Here is a 22,164-nt window from a genome sequence, read left to right as displayed (position 1 = left end):
CTGGTGCCCATATGAGATGCCGGCACTGTAGGCAGTGCCTTTACCGGCTACACTACAGCCCTTTTCTAATTTCTTTTGAAAAAAAAATTTTATTTTACTATTTATTTGAAAGGCAGAGTTAGAGACAGAAGAACACACACACACACGATGAGAGAGAGAGAGAGAAAGAGAGAGAGAAAGAGAGAATCTTCCATTTCATTCGGTGGTTCACTCCCAAAATGGTTGCAACAACCAGTGCTGGGCCAGGCCTAAACCTGAGTCAGGATCTTCATCTGGAACTTCCAGGCAGGTTGCAGGGGCTTAAGCATTTGGGCCGTCTTCTGCTACTTTCCCAGGTGCATGAGCAAGGAACTGGATCAGAAGTGGAGCAGCCAGGACTGGCACTGGCGTTGCAGGCATTGTAGGCGTCACAGGCAGCAACTTAATATTATGTGTTTTTAATATAGACAATTGTCTTATAATTCTTCTATCTATCCCTTGCATAGAACAGAAGCATGTAGAAGACGTTGAATTAAAAACTAGATAAACAAGTTCCCTGGCTGTTCAGAAAACGTTTTTTGAAAGGATGTAAGAATAATGATATCTCAGACACTTTACCAATCAAGTAGTGATAAGAAGCAGAAGACTGGGGAAAGAAATCATGCTGAGAATGAAGAGAAAAAAATGAGTGCCACAGAATGGACTTTACTGACTCTGACTACTGTCCATAGTGATTCAAGGAGGCCATAAGATCGAATCATTAGATTGCATGGCTGTCGAGGAGTTCGTGGAGTACTCTTGTCTAAGCATTTCAGCTCCTTCAGTTATGCGCAGCTTTGTAGTTTTGTTTCAGGCAGCTCTTTTTTTTGAAGTTTATAAAGGAATTTCATATCTATCATTTAATTTACTATTCATAAGAATTGTTAGAAGTGGATATTATTACAGATTATGAGACTGAGGCTTCTGGGACATCTTTCCCAGGGTTACATATAGGTAATAAACAAGATAATATGATTTTCCAAATAGAATTCTTGCAGAGATCCTCTGAGAGATGGTAATGGGAAAGTTCTTTGTAAATTTTGAAGCATTATGCATGTATAAAGGGTATTATTACTGCTGTTTTTATAAATGCACATATTAGTCAGATATTGGGAATGAGCAACTTTGAGGGATTTAGCTCTGAACTGGATGTAGGAGTGGAGAATAAGGCATACAAGAGAAAGAGGATATACATTCACTGCCCTCAGGACTAGGTGACCTTTTTGGAGACAATAAGATACATTATAGTGCAAGGAAAAAGATAGAAGGCAGTGTAAGCAGAATGTACTTATTTACTGTGTGGTTGTGAATAAATGCAATGTAAGTCCTGTAGGAAGACTGTGAGGATGGCCACACAGATGGCAATAGACAACACGCACCTAGTGGGCCTGGAGCTCTGTCTACATTGAAATGATGATTGGGATGAAAATACCATAAGCAAAAATAGGAAGGCAGGAATGGGCATGATGAAGGAAAGCAAGGCCTTCTGATTTGCCCAAGTGTCAAGCACATGGAGAATACTCAAGGGAGACCAGATTGGGAAGGTAGACTGGGGTTACATGAGGCTCACATTGGATTCTTTAATTAGCTTATCCCTCAACTAAACTCTATGACTTTGGAATGAAGAATCCAGAAAAGATTAGAAACACAGATTAGGCAAGCACTTAGACAGAAGTGATGGATGAAGCTAGATGAGTGGATTGCCTCTGAGAGACAATAGTAATATAGCAGCTACTGGGTGGAGGAGAAGAGATACTCTCTTGCATCCTCCATCCTTATATGTGTATGGGGGGAATTATTTCATGATTGAGTACTTTGGCACAGCACTCAGAAGCTAGAAGGGTTATTGAGATGACATTTCACGTTTAATGAGTATGCTCAGTATGCTGATTGCTGTCTTCATTTAAAACCTAACTTATAATACAAGTCCCCACAGCAATCAGAGAGGAGAACTCAAAAGTGTGTTTTCCTGATTAGTGTTAAAAAAACAACAACAAAATAAAATGGTTTATTGGGAGGTCACATATACTAGTGAGGTTGAGGACTATGTGTGCTGGCTTTCCTTGCTCTTTATGGGCTTTCAACCTTGAAGAACAAAAGTTTGGTTTGAAAACAAATTGCTTGTTTTGCAATCTTCCCCCAGAATTAAGTCTTACAGGGCGTTGTTAAAGTTAAGTAGGTGTAGATTTCCAGCTCAGAAGAAAAGGTCCTGCTGGTTGCTGACTTGCGGAGGAAGGGGCCTTGAAGCCCCTGTGAGGCAGTCAAAGGAATTCCGTACATTATTCCTTTGATTAGAGAAGGGAATGGAGAGGTTATGACATAGGATTTCCTTTTGGAGTAGTAAATAGACTGAAGGTCATTTGGCAACAGTTGGTGGTAACACATTTCACGCATCCCTCCCCCTTCACCGTCCATATCAACAGGCACTCAACAAAGGAAGAACACTTTGGGGACATGCTAATGCAGGGGGCTGAGTATTTTAATAGACACTAGATCTATCTTGTCAGTCACACGATTTGGCACTAGGTAGAAGGTTTCTGTTTCTCTCGGATTTATGAGCTGACTGAGTATGGACTAGATGTTCATATCTGTCTGGTTCCAATGTACAGCACAAGTTTCAAACAGAGCAAAAGCTTGTTGAAGATAACTAGGTGCCAGTGCTGTGGCATAGTGGGTAAAGCTGCTGCCAGTAGTGCTGTCATCCCATATGGATGCTGGTTGAGACCCAGCTCCTTGACTGCCAATCCAGCTCACTGCTAATGATTTGGAAAAAGCAGCAGACTATGGACCAAGACAGCAGAAGATGGCCCAAGTGTTTGGGCCCCTACCACCCTCCCTGGAGACCTAGAAGAAGCTCCTGATTCAGGTCTTTGACTTGGCCCAGCCCTGGCTGTTGCAGCCTTCTAGGGAGTGAACCAGTACATGGAAGATCTCTGACTCTCTCTGTCTCTACCTCTCTCTCTGACTTTCAAAAAAAAATAAATATTCACAAAAATAAAAAGAAAAATATCTAAACTGTCTAATCCTCCAAGGGAACTTCAGCTATTTTTTTAAAGATTTATTTATTTATTTGAAAGAGTTACACAGAGAGAGAAGGCGGGGCAGAGAGAGAGGTCTTCTATCTGCTGGTTCACTTCCCAGTTGGCTGCAATGTCTGGAGCTGTGTCAATCCAAAGCCAGGAGCCAGAAGCTTCCTTTGGGTCTTCCCACGCAGGTGCAGAGGCCCAAGGACTTGCACCATCTTGTACTGCTTTTCCAGGCCAAAGAAGAGAGCTGGGTTGGAAGTGGAGCAGCCAGGACTAGAACCCGTGCCCATACAGGATGCTGGCATTGCAGGCAACGGCTTTACCCTCTACACCACAGCGCTGGCCTGGGGAAACTTTCTAACCTATCAACATGTTTGGGGCTAAAAGTTCCCAGTGCTAGGTGCTGTAAGCTAGAAGCTTATAGCCAAGATGGGGAGATGGTACTCTTATTGTCTATATTTTGCATAGCATTTTAGTACATCTTTTAATCTATTTGATTAATAAGGCTAGGTATTTATGGTGTACACTATGAAATTTTTAAAAAGTTTTATTTTATTTATTCGAAAGGCAGAGTTACAGAGAGAGAGAGAGGAAGAGACAGAACGAGAGAGGTCTCCTATCCGCTGCTTTACTCCCCAAATGGTAGCAGTAACCAGGGCTGGGCCAAACTGAAGCCAGGAACCAGAAGATTCTTCTGGGCCTTCCACGTGGCTGCAGGTTCCTAACTATCTGGGCCATCCTCTGCTGCTTTCCCAGAGGCCTTAGTAGGGAGCTAGACCAGAATGGAGCAGCCAGGGCTGCAACCAGCACACATGTGGGATGCGGACGCTGCAGGTGGTGGCTTAATCTGTTGTGCCACAGCACCAGGGCCCCCAATATGATATTTCGATTATGTGTATACAATGTGGAATGACCATATCAAGCTAACTAACATATCCACTCGCTCTCATCCTACCTCTTTTTTTTGTTGTGAGAACATTTAAAATCTACTCTCATATCAATTTTCAAGTATGCAATACACTATTATTAACTATAATCAACATGTTGTACAATAGATTTCCTGAACTTAATGCTTCTAACTGAGATTTTCTACCTTTTGACCAACATCTTCATTATCACCCTTTCTTTCCCTCCAGCCCCTGATAATCACTATTCTAGACTTTGCGTCCACGAGTTTAGCTTTTTAAGGTTCCACATCTAAGTGAAATTATGCCTGCTGTGCCTGGTTTATTTCGTTTAATGCAGTATTCTCTAGGTTCATACATGTTGAAAATGATATGATTTTCTTCTTTTTAAAAGACTGATTAGTATTTCATTGTGTATATATGCCACATTTTATATATACCACTTGAAGACTTAGGTTGATTGTATATCTTGGCTATTGTGAATAATGCTGCCATGTATGTGGGGGTACAAATATCTTTTTGACACACATATTTCATTTTCTTAGGCCGTATATTTAGAAGTGGGAGTGCTGTGTCATATGGTAGTTCTATTTTTAACTTTTTGAGGAATCTCCATAGTGTTTTCAATAATGGTCGTGGTAATTTACATTCCTACCAGCAGTGCAAAGGGGTTGGCTTATGTAAATACTGTCACAAATATGTTTTTATCTTTTATTTATTTCAAAATATGTTTGTACTTATTTATGGGGTAGAGTGTTACAATTCAATACATATATTAAAATGTATATGTTCAAATTGTGATAGCATTTTTATTTTCTGAAATATATAATTTCTATTTTTTGGGAATCTTTCAACTCTTCTAGTCAGTTTGAAAAGCATAATAATTTGTTGTAGACTACAGTTACCTTTCTGTGCTATAGAACATTGGAACTAGTGTTCCCCCTGCCCCAGCTATCTTTTTTTTTAAGATTTATTTTTTTATTTGAGAGGTAGAGTTACAGACAGTGAGAAGGAGAGACAGAGAGAAAGGTCTTCCATCCACTGGTTTGGTCCCCAAATGGCCACAACAGCTGGAACTGTGCCGATCCAAAGTCATGAGCCAGGAGCTTTCTCTGGGTTTCCTGGACAGGTGCAGGGGCTCAAGCACTTGGGCCATCTTCCACTGCTTTCCCAGGCCATAGCAGAGAGCTGGATTGAAAGAGGAGTAGCCGGGACTTGAACCGGTGCCCATACGGGATGATGGTGATGCAGGTGGAGGATTAACCTACTGCGACACAGCACCGGCCCCATACCAATTGTCTTTTAGTACTGATTATTTACTGCTACTCTATACCCACCTTTATACTATTTTTAGCCTATAATAACTTCTACACTACCTCTGTATGATCAAGTTTTCTAGCTTTCACAAAAGAGAGAGAACATATGGTATTTGTCCTTTTGTGTCTGGCTTATTTCACTTAACATGTTATCCTAAAGTTCCATCTAGGTTGCCAAAGATGATAGAAATTCTTCTATTTTTAAATGTTCGAATAATATGTACATGCCACATTTTAAAATATGCTAGTGAGCATTTTAGTTGATTCCATCTTTTGGCTACTTTGAATAGTGCTGCTGCTGTATGTTATCTCTTATCTTTTTGATAATAGCCATCTTAACATTTGTGAGGTGGTATCTCATTGTGGTTGGTTTTGATTTGAATTTCTTTGATGATTAGTGATGTTGGGCACCTTTTCATGTTCTCATTTGTATGTCTTCTTTTGAGAAATGTCTTTGCAAATCATTTGATCCTTCACAGATCCATTTTTTAAAATCAGGTTATTTGATTTCTTTTTTAAAAATATTTATTTATTTATTTGAAAGAGTTACGCAGAGAGAAGAGAGGCAGAGAGAGAGAGTGGGGTCTTCCGTCCATTGGTTCACTCCCTGATTGGCTGCAACTGCTGGAGCTGCCCTGATCCGAAGCCAGGAGCCAGGAGCTTCTTCTGGGTCTCCCACGTGGGTGCAGGGGCCCAAGGACTGGGGCCATCTTCTACTGCTTTTCCAGGCCATAGCAGAGAGCTGGATTGGAAGTGGAGCAGTCCGGACCCGAACCGGCACCCATATGGGATGCTGGCACTGCAAGAGTGGGTGTTAACCCGCTGTGCCACAGTGCCGACCCCTATTTGCTTTCTTGCTGTTGAATTGCTTGAGTTCCTTATATATTTTCGAATATGAACTCCTTATAAGATGTATGTATGGTTTACAAATATTTTTTCCCATTTTGTAGGTTGTCTCTTCAACCTGTCAACTGTTTCCTTTTCTGTGCCTAAAGGAAATACCATGTCTATTTTTTTTTTAAATTTTTTTGACAGGCAGAATGGACAGTGAGAGAGAGAGACAGAGAGAAAGGTCTTCCTTTTGCCGTTGGTTCACCCTCCAATGGCCGCCGCGGCCGGCGCGCTGCGGCCGGCGCACCGCGCTGATCCGATGGCAGGAGCCAGGAGCCAGGTGCTTTTCCTGGTCTCCCATGGGGTGCAGGGCCCAAGCACCTGGGCCATCCTCCACTGCACTCCCTGGCCACAGCAGAGGGCTGGCCTGGAAGAGGGGCAACCGGGACAGAATCCGGCGCCCCTACCGGGACTAGAACCCGGTGTGCCGGCGCCGCTAGGCGGAGGATTAGCCTAGTGAGCCGCGGCGCCGGCCACCATGTCTATTTTTAATAGTTTAATGCAATGTCATTTGTCTATTTTTCCTTTCATTTTACATTGTACTTTTGATTTCATATCCAAAATATTACTAAGGTTCATATGAAAATGCTTTCCCTCTAAATTTTCCACTTCCAGATCTTTTTTTAAAAAAAGATTATGGAAGGAAGTTTGTGAGAGAGAGGAGAACAGAGGGAAGAGAGGAGGTGTGACAATGGGAAAAGATGGGGGAGGAGAGAGAGAGAGAGAGAGAAAGTCAGTCTTCTATCCCACTGGTTCGTTCCCCCAAATGCCTGTAACAGTCAGGACTAGGCCAGGCCAAAGCCAGGAGCCTGGAACTCCACCCAGGTCTAACATGTCGGTGGCAAGAACCCAAGCAAGTGGGCCATCCTCTGCTGCCTCCCAGGTGCATTAGCAGAAAGCTAAGTCACAGGCTGGGTCTCAACCAGCTCTCTGATAATGGGGTGTGGAGTCCTTAGTGGCCGCTTAACAAGTAAGCACTTACTTTTGCCATTTTGTTGAGTATTTCCTAGATGTTTTGTAGATCCTCAGTTCCTTCTTTTTTTAAAAAAAATATTTTATTTATTTGAATGGCAGACTGACAGGGTGGGACAAAGAGAGAGAAAGAGATCTTCCATCTACTTTTTTTCCCAAATGGCTGCAGGACTGGGACAGGGTGAAGCCAGGGAATTGGAACTCTATCCAGATTTCCCACATGGGTACAAGGACCTAAATACTTGGTCTGCCATCTGCTGCTATTCCAGAAACCTTAGCAGGGAGCTGGCTTGGGAGTGGGGCAGTTGGGATTTGAACTGGCACTTATATGGGATGCTGGTGTTTCAGGTGGTGACTTATCCCACTGAGCCATGGTGCCATTGTTTTGTTTCTTTCTTTTTTTCCTGATCTCTCTCTTTTCAATTTTATGCTTTTCTATAGTGGTTTTCTTTTAAGGAATTATTTTATCTATTTGAAAGAATGACAGAAAGGGGCAGAGAGAGAGGGAAAGAGATCCCCTATCCACTGTTTCACTCCCCAAATGGTTGCAATGACTGAGGTTGGGCCTGGCTGAAACCAAGAGCCCAGAACTCCATCCAAGTCTCCCACTTGGGCTGCCAGGGCTCAAGTATTTATACTATTTTCCTCTGCTTTCCCATGCCACATTGGCAGGGAGCTGTATTGGAAGTGGAACATTGGGTACTCGAACTAGCACTCTGGCTCTCCAATATGGGATGCTGGTTTCGTAAGAAACACCCAATGCACCACAGTGCTAGACCTCTACAATGGTTTTCTTTGACTCCTTTGGTTTTCTTTTGAGTATCTACTATTTTTCTGCTTTGTGGTTACCTGAAGGCTTACATAAAATATCTTACAGTTGTACTACATTATTTTAAGCTGAAAATTTAGTTTTGACTACATATAAAATCTCTAAAGTCTGATAAATGTAATGAGATTAAAACCACTTTCCATATGCCCAGTCATGTTGAGATAAACCACAAGCTCTAGTAATGGCCTTCAGTATCCTTCCCAACTTTGCTTATACTTATCTTTCTTTTTTTTTAAGATTTTTTATTTATTTATTTGAGACGTAGAGTTACAGACAGTGAGAGAGAGAGACAGAGATAAAGGTCTTTCTTCCATTGGTTCATTCCCCGGTTGGCTGCAACGGCCAGAGCTGGGCTGATCTGAAGCCAGGAGCCAGGTGCTTCTTCCGGGTCTCCTATGTGGGTGCAGGGGCCCAAGCACTTGGGCCATCCTCCTCTACTATCCCAGGCCACAGCAGAGAGCTGGACTGGAAGAGGAGCAATTGGGACTAGAACCCGGTGCCAATATGGGATGCCTGTGCTGCAGGTGGAGGATTAACCTAGTGCCCCATGGTGCCATCCCTTAGTTTATGCTTATCTTTCTTTTCATCCATTCTATGTACCCTACACTTAGACACACCAAAATTTTTGGGGAACATTGATCACTGTAGAAATATTGGTCCTTTTCTAAAGTCTTTATGCTGTTCTGGATATAGATGTTCATTTTGCTGTTAAAAAAAAAAATAACTCCAGAGGGGCTGGCATTGTGACTTGGCAAGTATAACCACCGCTTGTGGCACTGGTATCCCTTGTGGGCTGGTTCAAGTCCCCACTGCTCTGCTTCCAATGCAGCTCCCTACTAATGCACCTGGGAAAGCAGTGGAAGATGGCTGAAGTACTTGAGGTCCTGCACCCACGTGGGAGACCCGGAATAAGCTCCTGGATCCTGTCTTTGGATGGGCCCAGCTCTGACCATTGTAGCCATATGGGGAGTGAACCAGCAAGTGGAAGATTTCTCTCTCTCTCTCTCTCTCTCTGCCTTTCAAATAAATTAATTAGTTAAAAAAAAAAACTCCAGAACTTTCCTGATTCATTCTGAAGTTCCTCTCTTCTTCTTCATTGGCAAATTTTGCCTCAGATATGGAATTTATTTCGGTTTCTTAAAGAGAAATGAATGGCAGCATTCATTCTGATTTAGCACATCTGATCTTCTGTAAATCCAGCAGAAATACCCAAAGAGAGGGAGGGGGAGGGGGGGAGGAAAGAAGGGGTGGAAGGGAGAGGGGAGAGGGGAGAGGGAGGCATTTGGCAGGCATCAGGCCTAAATCCTATTGTCTAATGGGTTAAAAAATATCAAACATGATATTAGAATTGGTAGAGTTGGGGCTGGTGCTGTGGTGTAGCTGGTAAAGCCACTGCCTGTAATGCTGGTATCTCATATGGTTGCCGATTTGATCCACTTCTGATCCAGCTCTCTGCGATGGCTTGGGAAAGTAGTACAGTATGGCTCAAGTCCTTGGGCCCCTGCAACCGCATGGGAGACTAGGAAGAAGCTCCTGGCTCCTGGCTTCGGATCTTCACAGCGCGGGCCTTGCGTCCAACTGGGGAGTGAACCAACAGATGGAAGATCTCTCTTTTTCTGCCTCTCCTCTCTCTGTGTAACTCTGACTTTCAAATAAATAAACAGATCTTTAAAAATAGTAGAGTTAACACTGATTTTTTAAAGCAGAGGGAGAGAAAAATGGACTTGACTTTTTGAGCGGTGCTGGGTTCTGAGGGTTAGACCATCAATCGTTTATGCTGGGTGGAATTGTCTTCAGTATAGAACTTTAGCTTGCTACTAGAACTAGGAGGTTAAAAAAAAAAAGAAAAAAAGAAAAACTAGGAAGTCACCAGAGAGTGTAGTTGTTAGCATCGTATAACAATAGTGACCCAAAAGTAAAAAACCACAATTCTCATAAAAAGATATTACTACAATTTAAAGCGTAAAGATGTCTATTCCTTATATTATGTACCAACCTATGTTCTCTGGAGACTTTGATAAATTGGTTGAAGGTAATTCATAAATTCAGAAAACTTATCTGTGTCAATTTCAAAACTTACTACAAACCAACAAGGGTCAATATCATGGTGCTGGGATGAAGATAAATCTGTAGGCTGCCAGTGGAACAGAACTGAGAATTCTTAAGTGAACCCTGATAGCTATAGGTAATTGATATTCAACAATGGTGCCATAACCATTCAATGGAGAAAAAAATTGTCTTTTCATCAAATGATGCTGAAACAATAAGATAGCCACAAGAAAAACTATGAAATTGAATCTTTACCTTGTATCAGATACGAAATTTAACTTAAAGTCAAAATAAAAATGTAAGGGTAAATCTATAAAACTTTCCAAAGGAAAACATGATAATTATTCATAACCTTGCATTTGACAGTCAGTTCTTGGATGTAATAACAAAGGCATGAGTAAAAAAAAAAACACATTTAATTGGACTTCATCAAAATTAAGTTTGTGCACTGAAGGACAATAATAAGAAAGTAGAAAGACAACCTAATCAAAAGAAAATTGGAGAAAACATGAGGGTACCTCAAATGTATATGAAAATAAGGAATTACAAGATGAATTTATTTTGGTGCAACAATTTTTCAAAATCTCATGCATACTCTTTTCATAATACACATTTTGAATAAGTTTTTGAAGACTAATGCTCAAAATTTTGTCAGAATGAAGGTGGGGTAGGATGGGGAAATGAATTCTAATAGTAATTTTTATTAATTCATAATAAAATATTTAGAAATTGATTGTACAGTTGATCTGTGATTATATTAAAAACCACTAATTTTTACACTTTGGGTGGGTAAGTTGAATGGTATGGGAAATGAATTGTATCTCCATAAAGCTAATAATAGAAAGGTGAATTATTCAAGTGATCATAAATTGTAACAGTTCAATAATTCCTCCCCAGATGATTTATTGATGTAAACATTTTATACAAATTTACTGAACACATATTTTATATACTTGCATTTACATAAATACATATATATACATACATACACAGGCACACACATAGTCACACCCATATATGTATATATGTATATATGTATATGTATACATATATATATATTCCAGGAAAAATATCAGGTTCTGAGGATACAATTAAATATGGAGTTGAGAAAATAATGAACCAATTCAGATTTCATAATCTGAAGTGAAAAGTGTCATCTGGATGATTTGCACAGTTTCCTCGAATAGACAATAGTGTCCTTGGGGACTCACTCCACTTGTGATGCATTTATGTATTTACAGAGCCAAGTAGAGTCAAAAGATCTAAATTCTAGCATCACATCTGCCCATTATGGCCCGTTTGTGTGACATAAGATTACCTTCTCCACTAGGGCATCACTGAAGCCTAGGTAAGGAGTAGACAATTATTAAAGTTCACCTAATGCCTCATTCTGTGGATAACTCAGGATCATGATACAGGGACCTTTAATGCTGCCTTTCTACTTTGTTGAACTATGTTTAGGGACATGAAAATCCCATTTTTGTAAAGAACAGGCAGAGTAGGAAATAAAATGACAATGTAAAGTTTCCAAGCATATGTCATTCAGGTTTTGGCAACCAAATGAACTGAGCTTGCCAAATCCTGACACATGGGGCCTTATGGAGATGAGAGTGGAAATTTTGTATTACCTCGGCCACTTACGTCTACTACATCTTCCGTTCTTTCTCCATTCTTCTGTTAAAACAATGTACTAATTAAACCCCTGTGGCCTGAGGGTCAAGGTGGGAAATTTATTTCAACAATATACTCTGAGACTCCTTCTAGCTCTAGCATGCTAATACTCCAGAAGCCTTTTCCTCCTAACACATGGTATTCATGCTTCATTTCCTAGATGCCAATCTGTATGACTTGTTTTATGTAAATAATACAATAAATCACTTAGAAAAGCTTAAAACAATGAAGTGCATTTATTGCTTCATAGTTCTACAGAGTTTCTATAAGTAAAATAGTCTTTATTGTTGTTTGGTTTGCTTCTAATCTGAACGATATCACTAGGATACATTTTTTTTGTATCTACCCATTATTTCTTTTATTTTTTTTAAAGATTTTATTTATATGAGAGGTAGAGTTACAGACAGTGAGAGGGAGGGACAGAGAGAAAGGTCTTCCATCCACTGGTTCACTCCCTAAATGGCCGCCAGCTGCCAGAGCTGCACCAATCTGAAGCCAGGAGCCAGGTGCTTCTTCCTGGTCTCCTGTGTGGGTGCAGGGGTCCAAGCACTTGGGCCATCTTTACTTCTTTCCCAGGCCACAGCAGAGAGCTAGATTGGAAGAGGAGCAGCCAGGACTAGAACTGGTGCCCATATGGGATGCTGGCACCGCAGGTGGAGGATTAACCTACTGCACCATGGCGCTGGCCCCAAAACCCATTATTTCTTGGAGTGTGGGTGTTATCCTTAGAATGGCTAATCCTTATGATATTAGATGGCTGCCAAGAGCTACTGAGCTACATGCTTCTTCCTTAGACATGATCAGGAAAGGTGGATACTCCTATCCTAGAATTCCAAATAAGATCCCTAAAGTTATCTTAACAGGACCAGCTTAGATTACATGCCTACCCAAAGCAATGACTGTAGCCAGGGAATTGGTGGAATGGACCAACTGACTTAAATCAGTTAAGGCTTCCGTCTGAAGCTATAGTGTCTTCCAAGAATGAGGAACAGTCCCTTCCTTTCTGTGTTTATTATCTGAGTGTCTTTTTTTTCTTTTTTATAAATTATGCATGAGTTTGTCAAAGTTGAAAGGTACTAGGGAACAGTGGGAAAAAAAACACATGATATTAGAACTCATGTTCTGTTTTGTTGCTACCTAGCTGTATGTGTGACCTTAATTTGGGCCTTCCAACTCTCGGCATTATTTTTGATATCTTGGACATTGTGAACTATGGTATTTCGAAAAAAGGGGTCAGACAAGATGATCAGTAAGGACTTTCCTGGTTCTTCTAAGTACATTTTAAAATAATAAATACACTATTAAGTAAATTACACAAAATTATGCAGGTTATTGAACTAACCCAGTTATAGCTCTTAGTGTAAATAAATACCTTTTTCCATCTCAGGGTGTAAGAGTTTAAAATTCAGCTTATAATCATTCTCACTTATCCATGGTCATTGGGGACAAGAAGATTGGATCATGCAAATGCATAGATAATTCATCTATCTCACTTGAGACAATAACTTCCACTTCCTTCCCTCAATTTATTACCAGAGCTGTGAAAAGGGAGCAAAATACCTTGCATTTGAGTTCCGTGTTTGATTTCCCTTGATGATTTCCTCTGGAAGAATTATTGATGAGCTGTAATATGGTTCAGAAAAGCAGCAAGCCAGAGGGCGAAGACTCAAATCTCATACACCCACCTGGATAATGAGACTATGAATAACAGTGAGTACACAGTACTTGGAAGCCAATGATCTTGAAAAGGGAACAGAAGGAAGGAAATAATTTTGACTTTTTGCTCCAGTCTTAAAATTAGTAGATGTCTTCCTAGCCAAAAAGATACTTGTTCCAGGCACTGAAATCCCAAGTAGTGTGATAGGTGATGGACTGACAGGGTTGGAAACAGTCAACTGCTTGCTCCTTGGATTTGGACAGTCCTGGGCCTCTTTTTATTTATTTTTTTTTTTATTTTAACTTTCATTTAATAAACATAAATTTCCAAAGTACAGCTTTTGGATTACAGTGGCTCCCCCCCCCCCGCAACCCTCCCATCTCCTGCTCCCTCTCCCATTTCATTCACATCAAGATTCATTCTCAATTATCTTTATGTACAGAAGATGAGTTTAGTATATATTAAGTAAAGATTTCAACAGTTTGCACCCACACAGAAACACAAAGTGTAACGTACTGTTTGAGTAGTAGTTATAGCATTAATTCACATTGTACAACACATTAAAGACAGAGATCCCACATGAGGAGTAAGTGCACAGTGACTCCTGTTGTTGATTTAACAATTGACACTCTTGTTTATGGCGTCAGTAATCTACCTAGGCTCTTGTCTTGAGTTGCCAAGGCTATGGAAGCCTTTTGAGTTTGCCAACTCTGATCTTATTTAGACAAGGCCATAGTCAAAATGGAAGTTCTCTCCTCCCTTCAGAAAAAGGTACCTCTTTCCTTGATGGCCCGTTCTTTCCACTGGGATCTTACTCACAGAGGTCTTTCATTCAGGTTTTTTTTTTTTTTTTTTTTTTTTTTTTTTTTTTTTTTTTTTTTTGCCGCCATGGTGTCTTGGCTTTCCATGCCTAAAATATTCTCATGGGCTCTTCAGCCAGATCTGAATGCCTTAAGGGCTGATTCTGAGGCCAGAGTGCTGTTTAGGACATCTGCCATTCTATGAGTCTTCTGTGTATCCTGCTTCCCATGTTGGATCCTTCTCTCCTTTTTAATTCTATCAGTTAGTAATAGTAGACACTAATCTAGTTTATGTGATCCCTTTGACTCTTAATCCTACCATAAAACCCAGCCATCCCACTCTTTGGAATTTACCCAAAGGAAATTAAATTGGCAAATAAAAAAGCTGTCTGCACCTTAATGTTTATTTCAGCTCAATTCACAATAGCTAAGACCTGGAATCAACCTAAATGCCCATCAACAGTAGACTGGATAAAGAAATTATGGGATATGTACTCTATAGCATACTATACAGCAGTAAAAAACAATGAAATCTGGTCCTTTGCAACAAAATGGAGGAATCTGGAACACATCATGCTGAGTGAAATAAGTCAGTCCCAAAGGGACAAATATCATATGTTCTCCCTGATCAGCACCAAAAAGGAAACCTGTTGAAGTGAAATGGACACTATGAGAAACTGTGACTTGATCAGCCCTTGTCCTGACTGTCGATGAACAACTTAATACTTTATCCCTTTTAGTACTTTTTTTCTGCTTAATAGTATTGGTTGAACTCTTTAATTAACACACAATTATTCTTAGATGTTCAAATTTAACTGAAAAGTGATCCCTGTTAAATATAAGAGTAGGAATAAGAGAGGGAGGAGTTGTACAGTTTGAGACATGCTCAATCGGACTTGCCCCAAACAATAGAGTTAGAAACGTGCCAGGGGATTACAATTCAGTCCTGTCAAGGTGGCATGTATCAATGCTATCTCACTAGTCAAAGTGATCAGTTTCAGTTCACAATTGAGCTCTGGGCCTCTTATCCTCATCCCATGGATTGTTTTAGAGCCCCAAGTGCTATGTAACTGGAAATTTTTAGACCCTTGTGAAGTAACAAATATCTCTCTATAATTTATCTTGTAGAAAGAAATAAACAGAAGACATTAAATATGTCTTGTTTTTGGCCCTGAAAAGATGTGATGGAAAGCAAAGCACAGTCATTCATTCTACAAATATTTGTTGAGGACCTAGTATGAGCCAGTAATTTTTTCACTTCAGTAATTATAGCAGTAAACTAAAAACTGCTTCCATTTAGCAGAAATTCTAGCAGGGAGAGGCAGACAGTAAGTGAATACATAAATTATACAGTATAATGGAAGTTAATAAATTCTGTGGGGGCAAAGAAAGCAGGGAATTGGATTAGGAATGTTGGCAGACAGGAGGTGGGTTGTAGCATGAGTAAATCTGAACTACAGACACTGTACAGGTTCTTCCATAATTATATCCTCAGCTTTTAAGAATGTAGTGTTCATTTTTCCTGATTTGCACAATAAATAAGTAAGTCTTAAAAACAAAACAGCTGCAATAAAAACTAAACACATAAGCAAAAACCACCTCATCTAACTTGGTTTGCTCAATAGGAAAAACATCTTTGAACTAAGACACACAAAAAATAGAAATTTGAAAAGGAAACACAGTCTTAATTAAAACTGGATTGTTACACCAGCACCGAATAGTTCCATGTTTTTAATCCTAGCTTTTCTTTTTTTTTTATTTAATGAATACAAATTTCCAAAGTACAGCTTATGGATTACAATGGCTTACCCCCCCAATGACTACCTCCCACCCACAACCCTCCCCTTTCCCGCTCTCTCTCCACTTCCATTCATATCAAGATTCATTTTCACTTCTCTTTATATACAGAAGATCAGTTTAGTGTACATTAAGTAAAGATTTCAACAGTTTGCATCCACATAGAAACACAAAGTGAAAAATACTGTTTGAGTACTCGTTATAGCATTAAATCACAATGTACAGCACATTAAAGACAGAGATCCTACATGAGGAGTAAGTGCACACTGACTCCTGTTGTTGAGTTTACAAATTGACACTCCTGTCTATGACATCAGTAATCTCCCTATGCTCCAGTCATGAGTTTCCAAGGCTATGGAAGCCTTTTGAGTTCACCGACTCTTATCTTGTTTAGACAAGGTCATAGTCAAAGTGTAAGTTTTCTCTTCCCTTCAGAGAAAGGTACCTCCTTCTTTGAAGACCTGTTCTTTCCACTGAGATCTCACTCACAGAGATCTTTCATTTAAGTCATTTTTTTTTTTCCAGAGTGTCTTGGCTTTCCATGCCTGAAATACTCTCATGGGCTTTTCAGCCAGATCGGAATGCCTTAAGGGCTGATTCTGAGGCCAGAGTGCTGTTTAGGACATCTGCCATTCTATGAGTCTGCTGAGTATCTCGCTTCCCATGTTGGATCGTTCTCTCCCTTTATTATTCTATCGGTTAGTATTAGCAGACAGTAGTCTTGTTTATGTGATCCCTTTGACTCTTAGTCCTTTCATTATGATCAATTGTGAATTGAAATTGATCACTTGGACTAGTGAGATGGCATTGGTACATGGCACCTTGATGGGATTGAATTGGAATCCCCTGGTATGTTTCTAACTCTTCCGTTTGGGGCAAGTCAGCTTGAGCATGTCCCAAATTGTACATCTCTTCCCTCTCTTACTCCCACTGTTATATTTAATGGGGATCACTTTTCAGTTAAATTTCAACACTTAAGAATAACTGTGTATTAATTGCAGAATTAAACCAATAGTATTAAGTAGAACAGACAAAGAAAAAATACTAAGAGGGATAACGTATTAAGTTCATCAACAGTCAGGGCTATGGCTGATCAAGTCACTGATTCTCATAGTGTCCATGTCACTTCAACAGGTTTCCTTTTTGGTGTTTAGTCAGTTGTCACCGATCAGAGAGAAGATATGATATTTGTCCCTTTGGGACTGACTTATTTCACTCAGCATGATGTGTTCCAGATTCCTCCATTTTGTTGCAAAGAACCAGATTTCATTGTTTTTTACTGCTGTATAGTATGCTATAGAGTACATATCCCATAATTTCTTTATCCAGTCTACTGTTGATGGGCATTTAGGTTGGTTCCAGGTCTTAGCTATTGTGAATTGAGCTGAAATAAACATTAAGGTGCAGACAGCTCTTTTGTTTGCCAATTTAATTTCCTTTGTCTTCTTCAACTTTTTCCTTCATTACTATCACTCTACCTCCCTTATTCCTCAAGTGTACCTCAGAAGTAAAAAATAATCCAAAATTGCAGAAGGGGAAGAGCTTTCTTTATGGCAGGGTCACTGTTTCTTTTTTGTTTCGTTTAGTTTAATTTTTAAAGCAAAAATTGCTGTCTTCCTTTGCTGTAGAGAAGTAATAGACCTAAATTGGCCAAACTTCTTTAATGCTTTGTTTGGTGAGGTTAGACTCTTGTTTTTCTTTTTTGCAACAATGGTCAAAGTACATCTTGACTAGCTTTTATAGAACAGTGCCCTGTAACTACTTATTCCTTCCCTCTCCTCTCTGCCTGCTGATTCCTGGGAAGAGTCCTTCCTTGCTATCAGATCCAGGGAGCAGAATTTCAAGGCTGTGGTCACTCATCTTTTCTGTAGACCTCCTTTTTTGTTATTTTCTTATTTTACCTCATGTGTTTTTAGCTCATACACATGGGCATCCACATAGAATGTAGGAAAGGCCTGAAACATGGAAGACCTAAATTCAACAGTATTCTATGATTTTTAGCTCTGTCACTTTGGGTAGTTCCTTTTTCTTTCTGGGACTCAGTTTCCTCATCTATGAACAATTGAGCAGTTATAATTGCTTGGGTTTGCTTAGAAGATCAAATGAAAGTTGAAAGGAATGTGTTTTTAAGCTGTGAGAGCTATCCATATATAATAGCTTACTTTGAGTGGATTATCCTTAAGCTCACATAGCCTGCTGATGCTACTGACAACAATGGGAAAGATTGGACCATCGACCTGCTCTGTGTAGTTTACTGTTTAGACAGAAGGTATGAGCTCATTCATATGACACATGATATCATTCTAACACAATATGTGCATGCACTGAAATATTACACTATATTGTATAAATATGTACAATTATATGTATTGTAAAAATTTTTGAATCTGGCATAGGAGCACAAATGGCATTGGTGCTCACCTTTTATTGACAAAATATGTAAACAAGTAAGGAAAAAAAACATACACATCTTCCTTTTGTGCTAAAAATCATCAATGGAGACCTCAGCCACTGAAAAGAATAATCAGATCATTTGATGAAGAACAGACATAAAGAGCCATTTCACTGAAGAAAACACACGAGTGGTAAATAAGTACATAACAATATAAATTTACCATCTTTACTCATTAGAAAATATTTTTTTTTAAATTGTCCTAATTTTATTTTTAAATAGTTAATGATTTTGATTTTATTCATTATAAAATTCAACTTTAAAGGAAATTTTTTGAAAATATTTGAAATATAAGAATATAATGGAAAAATACATTTGTCAAAAAATGCTAATATCAGCCATATTTTTTCCAGAAGCCTTGGTTTCTTTTAATGGGTATGGTATTTCAGAACTATATTGCTACTTATTATTTCCAAATCTTTCCAGTAGACTTAGAAAATATTGTATTTTAACTCACACATTGTATTTAAACTCACACACACACAATTGTGTACATATATAGAGAGAATAAGTTATTACATACTTGAGTATTTTATTTATCAACATATATATATATATGTCTTTAAATATTATATAAAGAAAGAATTCCTCATGAGTTCAAACTGATGTTTTCAATTTGAACCCAGGGCTATAAGTTTTTTTTTTAACTTCTGGTACATTAATTCTCACACAATAAGATCCTAGGATACAGAGACTGATAGGATTAGAATATTCTATAATTGCTCATTTGCTTTACCCACATTACAAAGACAAGTGTCTCAGAATAACAATACTAACAATACCACCACCAATTACAATTAGGGAAAACAGGTAGGTGGTATTTTTTGCACTACTATCTCATTCTGCTATTTCTTTTTTTTTTTAACTTTTATTTAATGCATATAAATTTCCAAAGTACGACTTATGGATTACAATGGCTTTCCCCCCATACCGTCCCTCCCACCCACAACCCTCCCCTTTCCCACTCCCTCTCCCCTTCCATTCACATCAAGATTCATTTTCGATTATCTTAATATACAGAAGATCAGCTTAGTATACATTAAGTATGGATTTCAACAGTTTGCTCCCACACAGAAACATAAAGTGAAAAATAATAGATGATTTTTTTAAATGATGATGAAATCAGAGCAGACCTATTGTCATGTTTAATCCCAGTGAGAGTCAAGTTGGGAATTGATAATTTCTTTCTTTTTTTTTTTTTTTTTTACAGAGGATCAGTTTAGTATGCATTAAGTAAGGATTTCAACAGTTTGCACCCCCATAGAAACACAAAGTGAAATATATTGTTTGAGTACTCGTTATAGCATTAAATCTCAATGTACAGCACATTAAGGATAGAGATCCTACATGAGGAGTAAGTGCACAGTGACTCCTGTTGTTGACTTTACCAATTGACACTCCTGTCTATGGCATCAGTAATCTCCCTATGCTCCAGTCATGAGTTTCCAAGGCTATGGAAGCCCTCTGAGTTCTCTGACTCTTATCTTGTTTAGACAAGGTCATAGTCAAAGTGGAGGTTCTCTCCTCCCTTCAGAGAAAGGTACCTCCTTCTTTGATGGCCTGTTCTTTCCACTGGGATCTCACTCGCAGAGATCTTTTGCCAGAGTGTCTTGGCTTTCCATGCCTGAAATACTCTCATTAGAAAATATTAAAACTACAATGAACTATCACTACATGCCTACAAGAATAGCAAAAATTAAAAAAAAGACAATATCAATTTTGGTGAGGATGAGGAAAAGCTGTATCATTTATAAACTGCTGGAGAAAATGTAAAATGGTGTAGACACTTTGGAAAATAGTTTGGAAGTTTCTTAGAAAACTAATGATTACCATATGATCCAACAATTACCATATGATCCAAGAGTTGTATTCTTGGGAATTTATCCCAGAGAAATGAAAATTTATGTTCACTCAAAAACCTTTATACACAGGTTCATAGAAGCTTTATGCATGGTCGTTGCCAAATAGAAACAGTGTAAATTGGAAACAAACTGCAGCACATCCATACAATGGGATACAAATCAGTTTATATACTGTGTGATTCTATTTATATCATATTTTCAAAATGAGAAAAAAATGTAGCGATGAGGAACAGATCAACATTTGCCAGGAATTAGGGAGGTAAAGGGAAGAAGTGAGTGGGTGTCACTATAAAAGAGATCTTTTGTAGTTCCATATCTTGATTATAGTGGTGGTTATGCAATCTGGACATGTTCCAATGTCAATACCCTGGTTGGAATATTATATTATAGTGAAGTAGCTTGTAATTATTCAGGGGAAGCTGAATGAAAGATATATAGGACTTCTCTACACTCTTGTTGCAAATTCCTGTGACTCTAATTATTCTATTTAAATAGCAAAAAAAAAAAAAACCAAAAAACCCAGATGTAGCAGCATTTCTAAAATCAGTTCAGTATCTTAGCTAATATAGAATTGAAGTAGATAACTAGCTTCTGTTGACTCTTTAGCCTAGAATCTGGGCAATACAAATTGTGGAATGGGTGTCCAATGAAAGAGGAAATTATGACAAAATCACTACTGTCTCTGAAGGGACAGGGCTGAGACACAGAGGGGGCTGGATTTCAAATCTGCAAACAGCCTAGGCTGAAATTGCTTGTGAGGGACCACAGCATTTCAGTGGGTCTCAGTAGTCAAGTAATGTATAGAGAATAGGATATCTCCTTTAAACCAGTGGCTGAATATCAAATTTGGTTGCTGTAGATGAGCCATTGCCTATTTAATGCTTGAAGGAGTTAACAGCCATGGCAGATTGAGCTTGAATTTTCCTTTTTGACTTTTGTTTGATTAATTTATGTTTAATGTCTGTTTTGTTCAACAATTGAGTTTCTTGAATCCTCAATGTTTTAACATGGCATGTAACGTATATAGGGTTGATGTTGAGGCTCAGTGTTCTATTATAATGACTTTTTGAAGTTTACTATTTTTATTTATTTACTTATTTGAATGTCACAATTACATACAGAGAGAGGGTACACACACACACACACACACATATATATAGAGAATATATATATATATATATGTATAGAGAGAAAGAGAGAGAGAGAGAGTCTTCAATTCACTGGTTTACTTCCCAAATGTCTGCAATGGCCAGGGCAGTGCTAGGCCAAAGCCAGGAGCCTGGAGCTTCATCTGATCTCCCACATGAGTGCTGGGGCCCAAGGACTTGGACTATCTCTGCTGCTTTCCCAGGTACATTAGCAGGGAACTGGTTCATAAGCAGAGCAGCGGGATTCAAACTCATGCTCTGATATGGGATACCAGTGTTACAAGTAGGTGGCTTAACCTGCAGTGCCACACAGCAGACTTTATAATTTGTTTGATGTATAGATTTTCTTCCTATCTTTTGTCTTTATCACTGCTAACTCTTATGGTAACAGGCTTCCAGAGGACATGCATATTTTATTTAATCAGATTCCAGAAAATTGTTAAGCTTGCAGCTTCATATAGTGGAAAGATCATTTGCGTTTGTGTCGTGGTATGGTTGGAATCCTGATTGTGCCATTCCAGGTATTTGGCTTTATTACCTTCCTGAGGCTTCATTTTTCTTAGTTATAAAATAGAACTTAGAATACCTACCTTTCAGGGTTGTTATTTTAAAACTGAAATGAAATTGTACATTTAAAGCACCTAGCACAGTGTCTGGCAAATGATAGATGTTTAGTGATTATAAGTTCTCCCCTCCCACTTCTTTTCTTCCTTTGAGCATGGTCTAGTAACCATAAGAAATCTAAAGTGAACAATCAGAAGGACTGGATTC

At 38.9% G+C, this 22,164-nt stretch overlaps 1 protein-coding gene across 10 annotated transcripts in view; it reads left to right on the top strand.

Moving 5' to 3' along the window:
- LOC100358984 (vascular endothelial growth factor receptor kdr-like) overlaps positions 1-22,164 on the top strand; it is a 299,906-nt gene that overhangs the window by 27,127 nt on the left and 250,615 nt on the right. For 2 of the 10 annotated variants that reach the window (XM_089323748.1, XM_089323747.1), the window contains exon 3: positions 13,214-13,387. The exons of the other annotated variants lie outside the window; for them this stretch is intronic. In XM_089323748.1, the coding sequence (XP_089179874.1) occupies positions 13,378-13,387 (10 nt within the window). In that variant the 5' untranslated portion in view covers positions 13,214-13,377. The remainder of the gene's footprint in view (positions 1-13,213; positions 13,388-22,164) is intronic. 10 annotated transcript variants of the gene reach the window in all.

This window comes from Oryctolagus cuniculus, chromosome X, assembly GCF_051225735.1.
Source record: "Oryctolagus cuniculus isolate XC-2025 breed Fujian yellow rabbit chromosome X, ASM5122573v1, whole genome shotgun sequence".
NCBI classification, from domain to species: Eukaryota; Metazoa; Chordata; class Mammalia; order Lagomorpha; family Leporidae; genus Oryctolagus; species Oryctolagus cuniculus.
Note: the sequence above shows the minus strand (reverse complement) of the source record. Positions and strands in the feature narration are given on the sequence as shown.